Source organism: Mastigoproctus giganteus, chromosome 2 (assembly GCF_048544385.1).
Source record: "Mastigoproctus giganteus isolate SK-2022 chromosome 2, ASM4854438v1, whole genome shotgun sequence".
Lineage (NCBI taxonomy): Eukaryota > Metazoa > Arthropoda > Arachnida > Uropygi > Thelyphonidae > Mastigoproctus > Mastigoproctus giganteus.
In genome coordinates, this window is record NC_143576.1 from 111,808,501 (window position 1) to 111,829,717 (window position 21,217).

General features: G+C 37.0%; 1 protein-coding gene across 1 annotated transcript in view; it reads left to right on the top strand.

The window, feature by feature from the left end:
* LOC150089496 (dynein beta chain, ciliary-like) overlaps positions 1–21,217 on the top strand; it is a 1,205,440-nt gene that overhangs the window by 1,124,661 nt on the left and 59,562 nt on the right. The window contains 1 exon segment of the mRNA XM_090390004.1: positions 8,092–8,274. Coding sequence (XP_090246130.1) covers positions 8,092–8,274 — 183 coding nt within the window.

A 21,217-nucleotide genomic window follows, 5' to 3' on the forward strand; every position in this document is an offset into this window, starting at 1 on the left:
CCAAAAAAAAAAAATAATTTCACACAACCATTCCCTTTAAAGGTTTGTCCAGTTCCTCCATGAATTTATTTAAGCTATCAACTTCCACAACGACAGATGGAAGTTTGTTCCAGCAATCAAAATCATCAGAATTCAGTGTGTTCAACCCATTAAAAGCCTTATACACCTCAATCAGATCACCTCGCAGGTGCCTAGTCTCCAGCCGCTGCAGTTTGCAGAACTTTAACCTTTCTTGGTAAGAGGACCCCTTCGTTCCCCTCACCAAGCTTGTTGTCCTTCTCTCTACATACTCCAGCAATTCTAAATCCTTCCTAAAATGACACCTCCAGACCTGTATGCAGTACTCAAGGTGTGGCCTGACCATTGCCTTATACAAAGGGATAATCACCTCCTTTCCCTGCTTACAACATTCTTGTGTATCATTGACAATACCCCATGACCTGCTCTGGCAGCCTGTCTACATTGCTCAGAAAACTTCATATCTGACTGCACAATCACACCCAGGTCTTTTTCGTTTTCTACCATTCTAAGTATAGTACCACACAGTTGGTACATTCCTCTGGGATTACTTCTACCCATGTGCAGTACTTTGCATTTGTCAAGGTTAACTTCAGTTGCCACTTCTCAGTTCATCTGCCAAAATTTTCTATTGCAGTAGCACACTGCCATTACTGTCATTCACAACCCTGCCAACCTTTGTATCATCTTCAAACTTCGACACTAATATGCCTGATATACCTTCATCAATATCATTAATAAATATACAAAATAACAGTGGGCCGAACACCGAACCCTCTGGGAGTCCACTAATAACATTAGTCAACGAAGAGCAGGGTCCATTGATTACCACTCTCTCTGTCTTCTGCCTCTCAAGCATCCTTTTATTCCTTGTGGCAACTTACCCTTAATACCATCATGCTTCAATTTGTACAGTAATTTTCCATGTGCAACAGTGACAAAAGTTTTCCAGAAATCCAAGTATATGATATCAAAATTACTTTTTGCATCTAGCTCCTTTGTAACAACATCATAGTATCCAATCAAATTTGTCAAACAAGACTTTCCCTTAACAAACCCATGCTGTGTTTGAATTATTGCTGCAGTCTTGTCTAGATGATCCTCCAATGCATCTTTAACCAGTGACTCCATTATTTTATCCGGAACAAAGTTAAACTAACTCGTCTGTAATTACTCGTGTCACCCTTAGATCCTCTTTTTGAATTGGGGATACATTTTCACACCTCCAGTCCGAGTCCAAGGGGACTTCCCCTAAGTGGAAGAATCCCATCAGAATTCAGCATGCTCAACCCATCAAGGCCTTAAACACCTCAATCAGATCACCTCACAGGTGCCTGAGAGGTGATAATTGGTATGTGTATAACATAATCCTGCATAACATAATTATTATGCAGGATGGAACTATTCCCCATATTGTCAATAATGTCAAACAACTCCATCGAGAAACTGTTCTGGGGTAGTGAACACCTATAGGAACATTCCATCAGAAATTTTGAAGGCAGATGTGAAGAACACAATCCCTGGCATGATTGCTTATTAAAAAATAATACTGGACATGCTGCGATTTGATCATGTGTGAAGATTGGTGAAAAATTTACTTTTGTATTATTTTTTGTAAATTAATCGCTTTGTACCCTCCCCTCCAAGGTCAAATTTTGGATTAATTTTTTGCAGTTTAAAAAAATCTGACATATTATCAATTATGATGCAAAAAAAAATGTTTTCGGTATGACCTATAATATATGATTTATTAATTGTTAAAAGAGGTAAAGGTCTTTATAACCATTGTACCTCTGCATATTTTTAGAAATTTTCCAAACATCAGAAACATAATTCCCGTTACCAAATTCCTTTTGCAGTTTCATGACTTGCTTTTCACAATGCAATTAATATTTAACATATTTGTTTCCTTATAAATTCAGAGCTCTGAATTAATTTGTATTTTTGGTCACTAACCAAAACACTAAATTTTCTCTTTGAGTTCAGTCTCAAAGAGAAATGAATTTGAGATGTTATCCAGAAAACATCTACAGAGATGTTTTCTGGATAACATCTCTGTAGCTGCTGAAATGAGTACAGAGAAGGACGAGATTGGTAAGTGGAACAAAGGGGTGGTCTTACCAAGAAAGACTTCAGTTCTGCAAACTGCAGCGTCTGGAGACTACGCACCTGCAATGTGATCTGAATGAGGTGTTTAAGGCTTTTAATGGATTGAGCAAGCTCAATGTTGATGGGATTCTTCCTCTTGCTCAGACCACACATGAGGGGGCACAAATTCAAATTGAGGAAAGACAGTTGTAGAATAGATGTGTAGAAATTTGCCTTTAGCCAACAGATGGTTAATTGTTGGGACAAACTTCCATCTGTTGTTGTGGAAGTTGATAGTTTAAATAAATTCAAGGAAGAACTAGACAACCTATTGGAGGGAATGAATAGGTAAAATGGGAATTGTCATGGGTTTTTTGGCTGATTCTGTATAAGCTTGCTGTCTTGCATCATTTTCCATTGCTAATGCTAACTGAGGACTTTTTCTGCAGGTACAAGCCACTGCTAATTTAATTTTTTACAATAATTCCTATACAGCAGACTCTCGATTAACCAGGATTGGATTAACCGGGAAGTGGATTAACTGGGACACTTCAAGACTCCAAATAAAAAAAATAAAAAAATCAACCAGAAATAAAAAAATTCAAGTAATAACTAGAATAGGTATAAACAGATATTTTGCAAATCTTAAATAAGCAACAAGTGGCATTATAAGTCATCATTGGGAGATTAGTGTACCTATTATCTTGCAAACCCCCCCCCCTGCTGTTTTGTTATTTTTGTCAGGGATGTCAGAATTTTTTTTATAGTAAAAAAAAAATTTTTTTTTTTTTGTTTAGAAATCGCAAAAATGATGGCTGAACGCAAAAGATTTGCATTTTCAGTATTACTTGTTACTTCTTACAAGTAACAAGTTTCTTCTTCTAAGTAACAAGTTGCATACAACAAGTAACAAGAAGTAAGAAGTAATGAAGTAACAAGAGTTGCTTCCTTGTTATTCTTGTTATTGAATTAACCACATTTAAGACTTATTTCCTATTAAGTCTCAATTGCTCTCCTAGGAGGCACCCATGATTCTTCCACTATTTGCAGGTCATGAAATGCAAATGTTTTGGGAATTTACATAGGTCCAGTGCCTCCTTGAAAGAAGTGTTCACTGTAGTTCCCCTAATTTCTTTTTTTTTTTTTTTTTGTGTGTTTTTCTTCTTAAGTAGCTATCTATATTTGTCCATTAGTTTTGGTGCACTGGGGATTTCTTTACATATTTCTGGCATCAGTTTTGCCATTCTTTATGCAGGAGACTGCACTTCCTGGATGAGCATAGGCTCCCCTGCTTATCTATTCTGAATTTTTAATTTCTTTATTTATTTTATCTAGTAGATTGATTTTTAATTTTTTTTCATGGCAGTGCGAACTGTTCAGCCTTGTTGCAGTTTGCAACAGTACCTTGTTCTGATATAATAATGTTTTAATTTTGTAAATCATTAGCAATAGAAATCAGATTCACTCATTATTCTGTTTTCCATGGTTTTTCTGGCTGATACACATATCAAAAATAATTGTAATAGCTCAGGGACATGTACAAATTCAAATTGTGGCAACAAATGTTTCTCTTCCACATATATACATATTCTTTTTAGTTATGAAGCCAGAGATTCACAATTTTCTATGTTCATGTATTTGATTAAGCTGAATATTTATTTATTTATCTTTCACTGGCAGTTATTTTTCTGGTTATAACCATATGTTTAGAACTGTTATGTTATTAATCCAAACCATTTAGGAATTTAAATATTACGCCTACGTTAACCTTACTTTTTAACATGTCCTGTTTATATCTTGATTACTTCGGGAACATCCATGATATATCCCTATTTGTAAACTGCTGGTCATGTGGCCATGAAGGGTATTGCATAAACATTCCATATGAATGGTTTGCTATAAAGATATTTTTTCTCTCTCTCTCTCTCATCTGTGCCTGTCCACTGCGCTTTGATCATGCATCGTTTTCATATATCCATTCCATTATTTTGAGTTTAATTTTTGTTCTTATTTCTTACAACCTGCATTATCATTCTCTCTCTCTCTCTCTCTCTGCACTGGTCTTTTAAAAATATTTTTCAAAATATCTGTGTTGCAAATCTTCAGTACATGTTGCTGATATCAGTAAAACTCACGCTTTGATATGTTTTGAAGGTCTATTGATAATTGGACAAATGGCTAAGATTTTTATGACAGGTTACTGAAATAATATATGTTACTATTTCAGTGACTTGTCATAAAAGGAGAAGAAAAAGACAAAAGTAGGTAGAAGGAAAGGTGTTGATGGTTACTGGTAATGCTGTTCAATTTAAATATTGTGGTATTCATAAACCTGGTAAGGGCATTGTGCCAAAAGGCCCATTGCAGTTACTGGCAATTATGATATGCATTATGCTCCTGACACAACAGTATACTTACCTGCAGCATCTTACTTATCTGCAGTGCCTTCCATGCTGTATTTATGTGTGAATGGAAATGGGATGTGTGTAGATTGTTCACAGCAGAACTACAGTGGTCATTTTCGGAACTAGTTTTGCTTTTTGTGTAATTCTCTTCAGTATCCTTCAAAGAACATATACCTAAAATTTGGTTGCATTTTCTCCCTTAGATCATGCTTCAGATAGCTCTAAATAAAGTTATTTTTAATTGTGGCCTGTGTGTGTGTGTGTGTTATATACATACACACTTTTGAATTAATTTTAATAATACAGTACTTTACAATTATTTAACTTACTATATTAATATGTTGTGTTAATGCTGTTGTATACAACTAGTCATTATACACACATGAAATTTGATATTAAGTATAATTAGATTAGGCATATAATGGGAATTGTATGAAATCAGATGAATTGTTCATCTGATTTCATAACTTTATTTTTGCATTACATTACATGAGAATTAAGCCCATATGCTGCTGCTGCTGACTAATGATATTGGGCTGAAAGGCATAATTTAGTAGCAGCATTATGCCTATGTTTAATCTAATGCTGAAAACTACAACTAATGTTAATACTAATATTATCAATTCATTCATGCACACGGACATTCCTCACACTCGCGCACACACACACACACACACACACGGCGACCGGGCTAGCTGCGTGGGTAAAGTGCCTGCCTCGGGCTTGGATCAGAGCAGAAAATGCAAACACTTTGGGAGGTGCATTATGACCACAGAAGCTGATGTGCCAACAACTAACAAAAAACACACACACACACACGGGCACCTCCGTAGCCAGGCGGGAAGGAGCAGCAGTGCGTAGCACACACTTCTTGATTAGACCGGGGTTCGAGTCCGTCACCACCAAATACGAAGGATGCGGAAAGGTCAGGGAATGACCACCGCATATCCTGGAGCAATATGGCCTTAGTTGCTAATGCTACAAAAAAACAAATAACAAATAACACACACACACACACACACACACACACACAGTGGCCACAATTAAAAATAACCTTATTTAGAGCTGTCTGAAGCATGATCTAAGGGAGGAAATGCAACCAAATTTTTCTGCTACTCGTCAGGGCCTTTGAGCAAAGAAATAACCAAACAGGATGAATGACTCATGCATACCTGCATGCCTAGTTTTTAGCATTAGATTAAATATAGACAAATATGTTGCTACTAAATTGCATCTTTATGCATACATCCCATTTCTATATCATTAGTTGGTACCATATAGGCTTAATCTGCCTGTAATACAACTGAACAATTCATCTGATCTCAAAAAATTCCCATAATATGCATTATCTAAAATACTTAATATACATACATATATATTACAAACTATGAAAAATATATGAATGAAAGAGTAGCATACAAGATGTATGAGGACTGAGGGAAAAAATATATGGGGCTATATATTTGTGAAAAACTGTTATTGGGGGCTACAGAAACAGGTATGCATGGGCCTTTCATTTAATATGAGTATCTGTCCACTCAAAGCCCCTGAGGAAGTAGAGGAGAGATGACCATGTGAACAAATGTAATTTTTTCTACGATTCTTTCCTAACTTTATTTTATTTTATTAATAATTTCCTTTTTCTTCTAACCTTTTATATTCATTTAAAGATTTCCTTTAGCTTTATTTCACTTTAATTTTTCAACATATATCAATAGGTGAACCGACAACTGCTAAAACACCAATTGCTACACAGACTGTCTGGCCTTAATGCCTGAAATGCCATCCACCCAAATAAAAATAAAAATCATCCAAAAATGCAAAACCAAAAATTAAATAAAATCAGGCCCCAATACTTAATTAATGTGCATATAATGTATAATTGATTCCTACAATAGCATTAACATCACATAACGACAACCACATTCAGCTGAAAGTTTTAAAACTTAAAATTAGCGATTAAGTATATATATATATATATATATGTATATATACACAGTCAGTCCTCGTATAACACGTGTTTACACTACACGAATTCGATCATACACGATTTATAAATAGGGAATAAATATCGTATATAACACGAACCGAATTTGCTTATGCACGATTCACCTTTGTGTTTACAAGAAATGGCAGTCGAACATGGAATAACCCCAACTGAATACAACATGATAGGAATGAAGAGAAGATTCTGAAAATGTATTTGTTATTCATATCAGTAAAGGGGAAACGCATTTCACCATAAGAATGTAAAAACCCACACAATTCCAGCTATCGTATTATCGCAAATGCAATTAGATCAAGTTTACTACCAGATTATAACAGATTCCACTAGCAGAAACGCAACTGGAAATTGTTTTTATTGTTTTATGGTAGTTGTTGTTGTTATTTGGTTTTTAGGAGTATTAGCAACTAAGGCCATATTGCTCCGGGATATGCGGTGGTCATTCCTTGACCTTTCCGCATTCTCCGTATTTGGTGGTGACGGGCTCGAAACCCGGTCTAATCAAGAAGCGTGTGCTACGCACTGCTGCTCCTTCCCACCTGGCTACGGAGGCACCTTTTATGGTAGAAACTCCCAGAAATGTGCTTTAGTAAAATGTGAGCTAGTGAGGTTTCAATAGTGTGTATCTGCCTTTACGGTGTTGTTTATTCATTTGCTACACATGCACAGCTTTGTTTATGTGTATCAAGCATGCCTCCTCATTTTGAAATTGTGCTTTATTCCCTAAAAATTAGTAAAATTCTTAAAAGGTGTGAAGAGGAAGATTCAGAGAGAAAAAGAAAAGCAATATCAATAGACAGAGGCAGACTGGGTCAAAAATTCTTACCCGGGAAAATTTGTAGCAGCCTCATACTAGCGTTTATGGCCAAAATCATACTGGCCTCCAGTATGGCTTATGGCCAGTCTGCCTCTGTTGATAGAGAAAAAAAATATGAAATTGTGAAACGCTTTGAGCGAAATGAACGAACATATGATATTGCATGTGCCACAGGCCTAAATGAGGCACGCCGAGAAATAGAAATAATGCAGAGAAAATGAAAACAACTTTCATAGCAGGAACAATTCAAAGTGTGTGTTTTTTTTTTTTTTGGGCTCAGTTATATAAGCTTGCTACCTTGCATCATGTGCCTTTGCTAATGCTAAAAATCCATTAGATCAAGACACAAAGAATTGGAAGAGATGGAATGGCTGTCATCTGTTTGGATAGAAAATCAAACAAAGAACAAGTTTGCATACAATAGAAGCAAACGCATTAGCAATATTTCAATACGTAATAGTCGTAATAAAATACTTATGTATTTTATTACGATTATTTATTTGTATTTGGTAATGATTTGGTTACAAATGTATGTTCAATCTTGGGTGGTCGGCACCTTACCCTATGTTTCCCATAGGGGCTGTTGTTTATACTGTATTGCACGATTTTGCATTGCACGAGGGTTTCTAGGAACACAACTATTGTGCTATACGAGGACTGACTATATATATCTTCTTCTTTTTTTTTTTTTTTTTTTTTTTCAGTTCATTACATACTTGTATGTTATTCTGTCTAAATTTGTTTAAATATATTCTCAGTTGAAACAGGTTCTGGATGACATATTAGAAAAGCTACCAGAGATATTTACAATGAGTGATTTATTTAACAAGGCTGATGAATCTACTCCTTATATTGTAGTAGCACTGCAGGAATGTGAACGTATGAATATGCTTATTAATGAAATGCAGACTTCACTGAAGGAATTAGACCAAAGTCTTAAAGTATGGATTTTTTATTATAGTATTTTAATTTTAAAAATTTCAGTTAAAAAATTGTTTAATTAAAAAAATATTTTTATAAATGTTTAATTATAATAATAATATTTCAAAGGAACATATTATGTGATTTCATTTAGCAGAAAGATTGAAAACTCAAATATTTCATCCTATTACTTTCCATCTTGTAACCATAAAATATATATAAATTGCAACATATAAGTGGCAGACAGTTTGTAAGGCACACAACTTTTTTTCACAAGAGAACTGAACATACCACTGCATGTTGGTGTTACATATTAACTGTATATGAAGTGCTACCCAAATGTTCCCGAAATTTGAATGTTGCACAGGAATTATGTCTAGTATGGACTTGTGGCACTAGGTAACACTGCATTCATCCTTTGAATCAATGTGGCATGTGACGTTGGGATGGACAGAGTCATTGAATATTTATGCACAGTTCTTTGGTGGTATGTTTCGCGTAGTTTGCTATTGTTGCGATGGCTGATGTGTGAGAGAGCAATGAGCTTGCATCAAGTTTTGTTTCCTTCTTAACAAAACCCATAAGAAGTTGAAACAAGCTTTTGGTGACAAAGCTTTAGGCCAGACGTAGACCTACTACTGGTTTAACCATTTTAAAAACAGTCGAATGTCGGTTGATGATGACGATCGCTCCGGGCATCCATCATTGAGTACCACCCCGCAAAATGTTGCAAAAGTCAACAAAAAGTTCTACTGTGATGTCCTGAGGCAGTTCAGGGAAGTCAGGAGGAAACATCCAGAGAAGTGGCACACAAAAAACTGGGTCCTACATCATGACCACGCGCCAGCCCACACATCTCTCGCTGTGGCACAGTTTTTGGCATCCAACAACATGACAATCATCTCCTGCCCCCTGTGACTTCTTCCTCTTCCCAAGAATAAAAATCAAATTGAAGAGTCGAAGATTTGACAGCATAGAGGATGTCCAAACTGAATCACAGGCAGTGCTGAACACTTTGATGAAGAAAGACTTTCAGGACACATTCAAATCATGGGTGAAGTGCTGGGATTGGTGTTTACACTCTCAAGGGGACTTCTTCAAAGGTGATTGTGGCGAATAAGATCCAGGGTGAGTCTAATTTATTTTATAAATACATTTCGGGAACTTTTGGATAGCACCTCGTATATAGTAAGAGAAGAGCCATCCTGGGTAATGACACATTTTCAATAGATAATGAGCAAGCAGTATAATCTAATTCTGAATTTCGAATGAGGGACAATGTGCTAGCACACCTTTTTCTATATTCATCCACATGCCACTGTGGGTCTTTTTTTGGTAATCCTGGCTCTTCTCATCTTGGTACACTCCTGAGCTCTCCTGATCCTTGGTACACTCCTTATCTTCCTGGTATTGCTGAATTAAAATGTTGAGTTGGAACCTGAGACCTGCTCTGATAGCAAGCCCACTACACCCCACATTGAAGGGATATCAGAGACATGATGTCACTCAGACATAAGGGATACAGAATTTGAATATGATAAGTACAATGTATATGGAAAGAACAGACAGGACAGGTGCGGGAAGAGGTTATGTTCTTAGTTAGAAACATATTAAATCTATGACAGTACATACACTCGATATGGGTAGCCAGTGCAATGATGAGTCAGTTTAGTATAGCATAATCTGTGGAAAACGAAAATGAGAGTAGGAGTGTGTTATCGGCCTGATGAGTGTAATGAATATAACAAACAAATATATAGTGAAATAGAATTATCCGGTCAATCAGAACATCTTATAATGGAGGATTTTAACTCTCCAGATACAGACTGGAACTTGTGAATTGGTTGCTCTCACATGCTAGCAAAACTTTTGTGAATTTATTGGATGACTGTTTTCTGCAGCAACATGTTTGAGAGCCAACAGGCGAGAAAGAGCAATACCCTTGACCTGATTATCAGCAGTGATTCTTCATTAAAAGAACCAATAGGTGGCATTGATCACAATGTACTGATGGATGTGGGATTTACTTAAAGATATAACTACAATCAAGGGTAAGGGGAAAGGGTTTTTGCTTTCGTAAAGGTGACTACAGTGGGCTCAGACAGTTTTTAAATTTTATGTAGTATAACCAACTGATGATGTTACCAAAAACAAATCCTACCAACTTACAACTAATGAGACTCATGACAAAAAATAAAAACGCATGGGATGCAAATAAATTTTCAGGTAATAAAAGTATTGCAAAGAAAAGCAGCAAAGACTTCTTGACTTATATTAACAGTAGAAGGAAGGATTGAATCATATCGGTCCACTTGATGTTGATGGTGTAACTGTTGATGAACCTTCTCGGGTTGCTAACAAACTGAATAGGTATTTGCATCTACATTCACACATGAAGAATTCTTTAGAGAAGGGAGTGCAAGAAGTTTATCAAACTCTTAGAGGGAGCAAAATGATTTTGTGATAACTGAGAGAAAAGTGGAAGGGAAATTGTTGAAGCTAAACATACAATAGGCACCTGGGGTGGATGGGATCAATTATATTAAGAGAGGCAGCAAAGGAGGTAAGCAAAGCCTTAGCCATAATTATGAGAGCTTCTTTGGATTCAGGGAGGTCACTATGGACTGGAGATGTGCGAATATATCCCTAATACACAAAGGGGGATCAAAAGGTGACAAGAGTAATTATACACCTGTTAGCTTAAATTCTGTTCCAGAGAAAATAATGGAGTCACTGGTTAAATAAATAATACAGGACCATCTAAACAGTAATGCAGCAGTTACTCTGTGGATTTGTTATAGGAAGATCTTTGACTATGATGCAGTAACAAAGGAACTGAATGTAAAAAATTATTTTGATAGCACATACTTGGGTTTCAGGAAAGATTTTGATAATGTTGCAAATAAAAGGCTGCTGTACAAATTGGAGCAGTGTGGCAAGTTAATTCTGTGAATAAAGCTATGGTTGAGTGAGAGGAGACAGAAAGTGGTTATTAATGTATACTACTCTTCATGGACTAAAGTTATTAGTGGAGTCCTCCATGGAGTCCTTTAATGCTGGGCCTATGTTGTTTTCTGTATTTATTAATGACATTGATGAAAGCATGTCTGGCTTAATAGCTAAGTTTGCAGATGATACAAACATCACCAAGGTTTGATGAGAATAATCAAGGTATGCTACTGCAAAAATATCTGTAACAGTTCGACAGTTGAAGTTTAACATTGACAAATGAAAGTTATTGTATATGGGTAGCAGTAATCCCAGATAAACATAACAAGTGTATGGTATTACATGCAGGCAGCACCAGGCTATTTTGTGCCCTAGGCAAGGCTAACTACTTGTACCTTGCAGCTAGTCTGTAATCAAGTCACAAAGGAGGTTAGGCAGGCGAAGGCAGATTACGAGAAATCTTTGGCAAAGGATGCTAAGAAAAACACCAAGCTTTCTTTACTTATATAAGCTCTAAAAGGAAGGGGATTAATTTGATTGGTCCACTTGATATCTATGGTTCGACTGTTGACGATCCTGTTCAGATAGCAAACAAACTGAATGAGTATTTTGCAACTACATTCACACATGAGGAGTTATTAAGGTTTGAAAATGCCAGAAAGTTATCAAATTGTAGCAGAGTACTTAATTATTTTGCAATAACTGAGAGCAAAGTGGAGGAGAAATTGTTGAAGTTAAACATCACTTCAACGATTGGGTCGGAAAACTGCTAGCTTGGGGGGAGACAAAGACCAATAGATTGACAGTAGCCACTGGCAGAGGTGAAAGAGATTCTTGCACTGCTTCTATTAGAATGAGCAGAAGCCTGAAAAACAAGATGCATGATATTTCCGAGACTGCTGGGAGCCATTGCAGTACAAGTAAACACATGGGTTGTGTTAGGGTAGCTAAGAATAGAAACAGGTGCAGGTATACTTGCGTGTACACCAATGCTAAGAGTTTAGTAAATAAATTTGATGAATTTGAGGTATTGCTCAAAACATCAAAGGCAGATATTGTTGGGATATCAGAGACGTGGTGTCACACAGATATAAGGGATGCAGAACTGGAATTTGGGGAGTACAACGTCTACAGAAAGGATAGACAGGATAGGAAGGGGGAGGGGTTATGCTATTAATTAAGAAACACATAAAAACCAAGGAAGTGAAGCCAGTCGACATCGCTGGACAGTGCAGCGTTGAGTCAGTTTGGTGTGACATAAGCATTGGGAGATCAAAATTGAGAGTAGGAGTGTGCTATAGGCCTAATGACTCTGATGAGTATAATAAGAAACTGTACAGGGAAATAGAGTGGGCCAGTAAATCAGAGAGTCTTATAATGGGAGATTTTAATTTCCCAGATATTGACTGGAATTTGGGGGCTGGTCACTCACACACTAGCAGGGCTTTTGTGGATTTATTGGATGATTGTTTTCTACATTAGCATGTTCGGGAGGCAACTAGAGGGAGTAATACTCTTGATTTGATTATCAGCAGTGATTCTTCATGCATTAAGAATCTGCAGATAAATGAACCACTAGGTGGCAGTGATCACAGTGTGCTGAAGTGGGATTTACTCAAAGAGGTAACTACCATTAGGGGTAAAGGGAAGGGTTATTGCTTTCATAAAGGCGACTACGATGGACTGAGACAGTATATAAATTCTATACAGTGGGACCAACTGATGATGTTACCAACAGCAAATTCAAAATGGGAAGCATTCAAAGAACTTATCTTGGAAGCTACTAGGCTTTACATACCAACTAAGAAATATTGTTCAAGGTTTAGGCCAAAATGGATGTCAGATGAACTAATGAGACATATGGCAGAGAAGAAAAATGCATGGGATACTTACAAATTAACACATGACACAGAAGCCTATGATAGATACAAGTTGATATGCAACCAAGTTACAAAGGAGGTTAGGCAGGCGAAGGCAGATTACGAGAAATCCTTGGCAAGGGATGCAAAGAAAAACAGCAAAGAGTTCTTTACTTATGTAAACTCTAGAAGGAAGGGGATGAATCAGATTGGTCCACTTGATATTGATGGGTCAACTGTTGATGATCCTGCTCAGGTAGCTAACAAACTAAATGAATATTTTGCATCGACATTCACACATGAGTAGTTATTCAGCGAGGGGAATGCCAGAGGTGTATTCAACTCTAGCAGTAAGCTAAAGAATCTTGAATAACTGGGAGTAAAGTGGAGGAGAAACTGTTGAAGATAAACACGAGAAAGGCACCCGGGGTGGATGGGATCTATCCAGTTATATTAAAGGAGGCAGCAAAGGAAGTAAGCAAACCCTTAGCCATAATTATGAGAGCTTCCTTGGACTCAGGGGAGGTACCCATAGACTGGAAATGTGCAAATGTGACCCCAATTCACAAAGGAGGATCAAAGGCTGACACAAGTAATTATAGACCTGTGAGCTTAACTTCTGTTCCAGGAAAATTAATGGAGGCACTGGTTAAAGAAGCACTGCAGGATCATTTAGACCAGACTTCAGTTATAGCTCGGACACAGCATGGTTTTGTTAAGGGGAAGTCTTGCCTGACCAATTTGATTGGATACTATGATGCAGTCACAAAAGAACTGGATGCAGGGAATAGCTTTGATATTATATACTTGGATCTTAGAAAGGCTTTTGATACTGTTGCACATGGAAGACTGCTGCACAAATTGGAGAAGTGTGACATTGGAGGCAAATTGCTGCTATGGATAAGGGGGTGGTTGAGGGGGAGAAGACAGAGAGTGGTAATCAATGGACACTACTCATCGTGGACTAATGTTATTAGTGGAGTCCCTCAGGGCTCAGTGTTGGGTCCATTATTGTTTTCTGTATTTATAAATGATATTGATGATGGTATATCAAGCTTAATGTCCAAGTTTGCAGACGATACAAAGGTTGGCAGGGTTGTCAAGGACACTACTGACACTATGCTGCTGCAACAGGATCTGGAAAGGTTGAGCAGATGGGCTGAGAGGTGGCAAATGAAGTTTAACATTGACAAATGTAAAGTACTTCACATGGGAAACAGCAACCCCAGAGCAGCGTATCAACTCTGTGGTACTACACTGACAGTGGTAGAGAATGAAAGGGACTTGGGGGTGGTTGCGCAGGCAGATATGAAGTTCTCTGAGCAGTGCAGACGGGCTGCAAGAGTAGCTCATGGAGTATTGTCAATGATACAGGAATTTTTCCAGCAGGGATAAGGTGGTGATTATTCCCTTGTATAAGGCAATGGTCAGGCCACACCTAGAGTACTGTATACAGGTCTGGAGGCCTCATTTCAAGAAGGATGTAGAGCTGCTGGAACGAGTACAGAGAAGGGCAACAAGATTAGTGAATGGAACAAAGGGGTGCTCTTACGAAGAAAGGCTTAAGTTTTGCAAATTACAGTATCTGGAGACTAGGCACCAGCGAGGTGATCTGATAGAGGTGTATAAAGCCTTGAATGGTTTGAGCATGCTCAATGCTGATGGGATACTTCCTCTAGCTCAGAATAATCACCTGAGAGGGCATAAATTCAAATTGAGGAAAGACAGATGTAGGATAGACGTGCGGAAATTTGCCTTTAGCCAGCGGGTGGTTGGTTGGTGGAACAGACTTCCATCCCTTGTAGTGGAGGTTGATAGCCTAAATAAGTTTAAGGCTCAGCTGGACAGGTATTTTGAACGAACAGAGGGGTGAAGTGGAAGTGGGTGTTTTTTTTTTTTTTTTTTTGGCTGATGCTGCATAAGCTTGCTTTCTTGCATCAAATGCCTCTACTAATGCTAATGCTAATAAGAAAAGCACCTAGGATGGATTAGATCTATCCAGTTACATTAAAGGAGTTACATTATGAGAGCATCCTTGGATTCAGGGGAGGTCCCCATGGACTGTAGAAGTGCAAATATATCCCCAATTCACAAAGGGGGATCGAAGGGTGACACGAGTAATTACAGACCAGTTAGTTTAACTTCTGTTCCAGTTAAAATAATGGAGTTACTGGTTAAAGATGCATTGCAGGATCATCTAGACAAGAATGCAGCAATAATTCAGACACAGCATGGGTTTGTTATGGGAAAGTCTTGTTTGACAAACTTAATTGGATATTATGATATGGTTACAAAGGAACTGGATGCAAAAAATAATTTTGATATCATATACTTGGATTTCAGGGAAGCTTTTGACACTGTTGCGCATGGAAGACTATTGTACGAATTGAAGCAGAATGGTATTAGGGTAAGTTGCTACAATGGATAAAAGGATGGTTGAATGGGTGAAGACAGAGGGTAGTAATCAATGGTTGCTGCTCTTCGTGGACAAATGTTATTAGTGGAGTCCCACAGGGTTTGGTGTTGGGTTCACTGTTGTTTTTTATATTTATCAATGATATTGATGAAGGTATATCAGGCTTAGTGTCAATGTTTGAAGATGATACAAAGGTTGGTAGGGTTATTAACGACAGTAATGGCAGTGTGCTACTGCAACAGGATCTAGAAAATTTGGTAAGATGGGCTGAGAAGTGGCAACTGAAGTTTAACATTGACAAATGCAAAGTACTGCATATGGGTAGAAGTAACCCCAGAGTAACGTACCAACTGTGTGGTACTACACTTAAGGTGGTAGAAAATGAAAAAGACCTGGGAGTAATTGTGCAGTCAGATATGAAGTTTCCTGAGCAATTCAGACAGGCTGCCAAGGCAGGTCGTTGGGTTTTGTCAATGATATACAGGAATTTTGCTAGCAGGGAAAAGGAGGTGATTGTCCCTCTGTATAAGGCAATGGTCAGGCCACACCTTAACTACTGCATACAGGTCTGGAGGCCTCATTTTAAGAAGGATGTAGATTTTCTTGAGTAAGGGGAGTGAAGGGATCCTCTTACCAAGAGAGGCTTAAGTTCTGCAAATTGCAGTGGCTGGAAACTAGACACCTGCGAGGTTATCTGATTGAGGTGTATAAGGCCTTGAGCAATTGGAATTCTGATGCGATTCTTCCACTTGTTCAGATTACGAACCTAAGGGGGCATAAATTCAAATTGAGGAAAGGCAGATGATGTAGAATAGATGTGCGGCAGTGTGCGGGTGGTTAATTGCTGGAACAATCTTCCATCTGTCGTTGTGGAAGTTGATAGGTTAAATAAATTTAAGGAGGAACTGGACAAACATTTAGAGGGAATTGTTTTGTAAATTTTTTTTTTTTTGGCTGATGATGCATAAGTTCATACATTTGCTTTCTTGCATCACATGCCGCTACTACTACCTCCAAAAAAAAAATTGCCAACTTCAATTTTCAAAAACAGATGTCTTGTACAAAATATGAAAAGCACGAAACTTGAAACTGTTAAATTTATTTTAAATTGAAAGAATAAGTAATACAACCCTCTTTGATTATCCTTCTCAAATACAAAAGAAAATGTTTTAGCACACAAATCATTATGAATAATGTTGTGCATTGTGAAGTTAAAATTTAAGTCTCTTAAAAGTTTCAATTTCAGGTGCATCAAAATCTCACTTTGCGTGCCTTTTCCTCTGCAAATTTTGTCACAGATTCCTTCGGGTCAAGTGCTAAAGCTTGGGCATGGTCAATTGATATAGAAGCCAGGCTGACTAGTCTTTTTTGCAACATTGTTGAACATAAGTAAGTTTTTATTAGTTTGAGCTTTGAGAAACTGCATTCACCACTTGCCACTGACATTGGAAGTGTGAAAAGGATCCTTAGCACAACAGAAATATTACGCACATTATCCAGGAGTTTTTGTTGTAGTATAAAGAGAAGTACTTTTTGTGGCAGCATAGAATTTGGAAGCCTTCGAGCTATTGCTATAAGTTCACAGCACAGATCTTCGGCATCAGTATCTTTGTTTCCATTGTGCATCAATGATTTTTCAAAATTCTTATGGGACTTAATCAGTAGATTTTTGATGTTAAAACATCTATGGCGGCACTAGAGTAAAATCGATTGATAACAAACTTTTCTTACAGTAACGAAATTTTTTACAGAAATGATGCAATTGACATCGCTTCCTATTAGGTGGCTGTTAGATTTTAAATGATGCAAATGACATCACTTCCTAAATGACGCTAACAATGCTAACTCAGTCACTAACGTTGATTCGGTAGAGTAAGTTCATACTAAGATACGGAAATGACGTCACTTCCTAAATGACGCTAACTCAGTCACTAAAGTTGATTTGGTAGAGTAAGCAGCGGGTAATAATATTGTTCAAGAATAAAAGCTTGAACGCCACCAAAGAAGCCTCTCTTATCAAAAAAGGAACAAGTTCAAAAACATAGAGAACGAAAAAAATATGGACTTTAATGAAATCTGCTTCTCAAGATTTTGATCAACATCAACTTTCTAAGTAGCATAAGTAAGTAAGTTTCGATTAAACCATTTAAAAATTTAAAAGATTTTGATTCAAGAATGCAATGATAAAACAATCACTTCTTGCAGTAGTTTTCGGTTATGACATCATACTTGGTGTCTTGGTGTCATACATGGTTTCTTGTCAATGATATACAGAAACTTTTCTAGCAGGGACAAGGAGGTGATTATCCCCTGACCATTGTCTTGTATAAGGAAATGGTCAGGCCACACCTTGAGTACTGTATACAGATCTGGAGGCCTCATTTTAAGAATGATGTAGAGCTGTTGGAACAAGTACAGAGAAGGGCAACAAGATTAGTGAATGGAACAAAGGGTTGCTCTTACGAAGAAAGGCTTAAGTTTTGCAAATTACAATGTCTGGAGACTAGGCACCAGCGAGATGATCTGATTGAGGTGTATAAAGCCTTGAATGGTTTGAGCATGCTCAATGCTGATGGGATTCTTCCTCTTGCTCAGAATAATCACCTGAGAGGGCATAAATTCAAATTGAAGAAAGACAGATGTAGGATAGATGTGTGGAAGTTTGCCTTTAGCCAGCGGGTAGTTGGTTGGTGGAACGGACTTCCATCCTTTGTTGTTGAAGTTGATAGCCTAAATAAATTTTAGGCTGATCTAGACAGGTATTTGGAAAGAATGGAGGGGTGAAATGGGAGCGTTTTTTTTTTTTTTTTTTTTGGTGATGCTGCATAAGCTTGCTTTCTTGCATCATATACTACTAATGCTAATACTAGTCTACAGATGGATTTTGCTAACTATTGAATTGTAAAAATACCAAATCTAATTTCAGTTAGCAACCTATAAGAGTATTTTGAAGATGGCTAAAACTCCAGCTGAGTGAAATCAAGAAAATTATGCAAGAAGAAAAGCTTCAAAGCCACAGAAGAACCCTCCATATTGACAAAAGAACGAATTCAAAAAACATAGAGAACGGAAAAAAAATGCAGAGTTTAATAAACTCTGCTTCTCAAGATTTTGATCAACATCATCAGCCTTCTACATCGACTTCTCATCAAGAAGCTGGACCATCAACACCGCGAAATTATATTCAAGAACTACCTGAAGATTTCAATTCAGAAGATTTGAGTTCAAATGAATTACCTGAGATTTTCAATTGATTCCTGAACCAGCTAGACAGAGTATACTATAACAACCAGCTTCGATTACATCATCCAAAAAGGGAAAAAATCATATTTTCACTCAGTCACCTGTCGTAAACTCTCCACAGGTTTCAACAGTAGTCGAGCATGAAATCATTTACAAGAATATCGAACATGATGACCATAACTCCTGTAAAGAATTTGAACAACAATTTCTGAAAAATACATTTGGAGCTGTTTGTGATATCTGCGATCGATTATCGTACGAAAATTATGTAAAATTGTGCACTCCAGGAAGTTAATTCTCCTAGAATTTCCAGCTGCAGATGTAACGACTATGAAGTCTTGTAAAATTGATTCCATTCCAACATTTTCGAAGAGCAATGGTTTTGTTTATCCTGCTATTCTACCTCATCTGCCTCGATTAGATTTAGTAACCGAGCAGCTCATTTCTCCTCTTATACCATTTATGCAAATTGGAAGACTAAGAAATCGTTTCAGCCAATATAGAATTTTGGGCCAAATTATAAATGTTCCTGTAAATGTTAATTAGATGGTCAATCATTTGCCTCGTAGAATAGATGACGATTATTGCATTAACATTCATATCAAACGTAAAAATATACACAAATCGTCTAAGCCAAGGATGTTTTCACATAAAATAAAACATCTTTTTGTTTTTGTTGCAAACACATTTTGTGCAACACAAAACCCATTTTGTGGTGCACAAAATGGGTTTTGTTGAAACATGCTGCCTTGATTCCTATGATTTACCACCACGGCAACCATTTTTGTATCATGGCTTCTTGAAAAGAAAGAGGCCCATTCCAGAATATAAATAAAAATTACTTAAAGAAAATATCTGTATTGTTGCAAAAATATAAGTATAGAAAATTAAATAATAAACAAGAGAAAATGGAAGGGGAGAAAACATCAGTAAACAATAATCTTATAGTCCATTAATATATCTATGTTTTTGCACAATTAAATAATAGTATGCGTGAAAAAATATATTATTGGGACTTCTTTATTTGTCCTTGTGATTATGTAACCATTATAAATTCATTATTTTATTTTTGAGAAATTTAGTTAACAAAATATATGAATGACTTTAAAATCAGGGGTAAAATTTCTAGGTTTGAGTCTTCTGATTGTTACAGTTTTCATTTCATTTTCAGTTATGGTTTTAAAAAGGAATTAGGAAAAAAGTGCAGTGCATTCTCAATATAATGCTGACGTCAGGAGAAAACTTTATAAACAAAGCACATTATAGCCAAAAATAAAATATGACCATTTTATTTTTTTGGTCCAATGTTTTTAACAGGAATACATAATGGCTAAAAGAGAACATATTAAACTAGTCTTTTTACATAAATAAATTTTATTTTGCACATTTAAGCACATATTTTTTTTTTATTTTAGTGTTACTATTTTATCATCAGTAGATGAAATTGGTTAAACATTTGAGATGGCAAATGCATTGTTCTTATAGTTTTTTTAATAATTAGAATTAGCATTCATAGAAGCATATGAGGCAAGCTTATACAGCACTAAACAAAAAAAAAAAAAAAAACCCTTCCCATTCACCCATCCATTCACTCCAAATGTGTTTGTCTACTTCTGCCTTGAATTTATTTAAGCTATCAACTTCTACAATCACAGATGGAAGTTTGTTTCAGCAATCAATCACCTGCTGGCTAAAGGCAAATTTCCACACATCTATTCTGTTCTACAACTGTCTTTCCTCAATTGAATTTATTGTTTTTGGTATTTTTTTAGGAGCATTAACAACTAAGGCCATATTGCTCCAGGGATATGCGGTGGTCATTCCCTGACCTTTCCGCATCCTCCATGTTTGGTGGCTCATGGGCTCGAACCCCAGTCTAATCAAGAAGTGTGTGCTACGCACTGCTGCTCCTGCCCACCTGGCTACGGAGGCGCCAATTGAATTTATGTCTGCTTAGGCAATTAATCTGGGAAAGAAGAAGAATCCCATCAGCATTGAGCTTCCTCAAACCATTCAAGACCTTTACACTTCAATCAAATCACCTTGCAGGTGCCTGGTCTCCAGACACTGTAATTTGCAAAATTTCAGCCTTTCTTCATAAGAACAACCCATTGTTCCCTTCACTAATCTCATTGCCCTTCTCTGTACTTGTTCCAGCAACTCTACATCCTTCCTAAAATGAGGCCTCCAGACCTGTATACAGTACTCAAGGTGTGGTGCTCCTGACCATTGCCTTAAAAAGGGGATAATCACCTTCTTATCCCTGCTAGAAATATTCCTGTATACCATTGACAAGACACCATGAGCTACTCTTGCAGACCGTCTGCACTGCTCAGAAAACTTCATATCCAACTGAACTATAACACCCAGATCCTTTTCATTCTCTACCACCCTGAGTGTAGTGCCACACAGTTGATACATTACTCTGGGATTACTGCTTCACATATGCAGTACTTTACATTTGTCAATGTTAAACTTCGGTTGCCACCCCTTAGT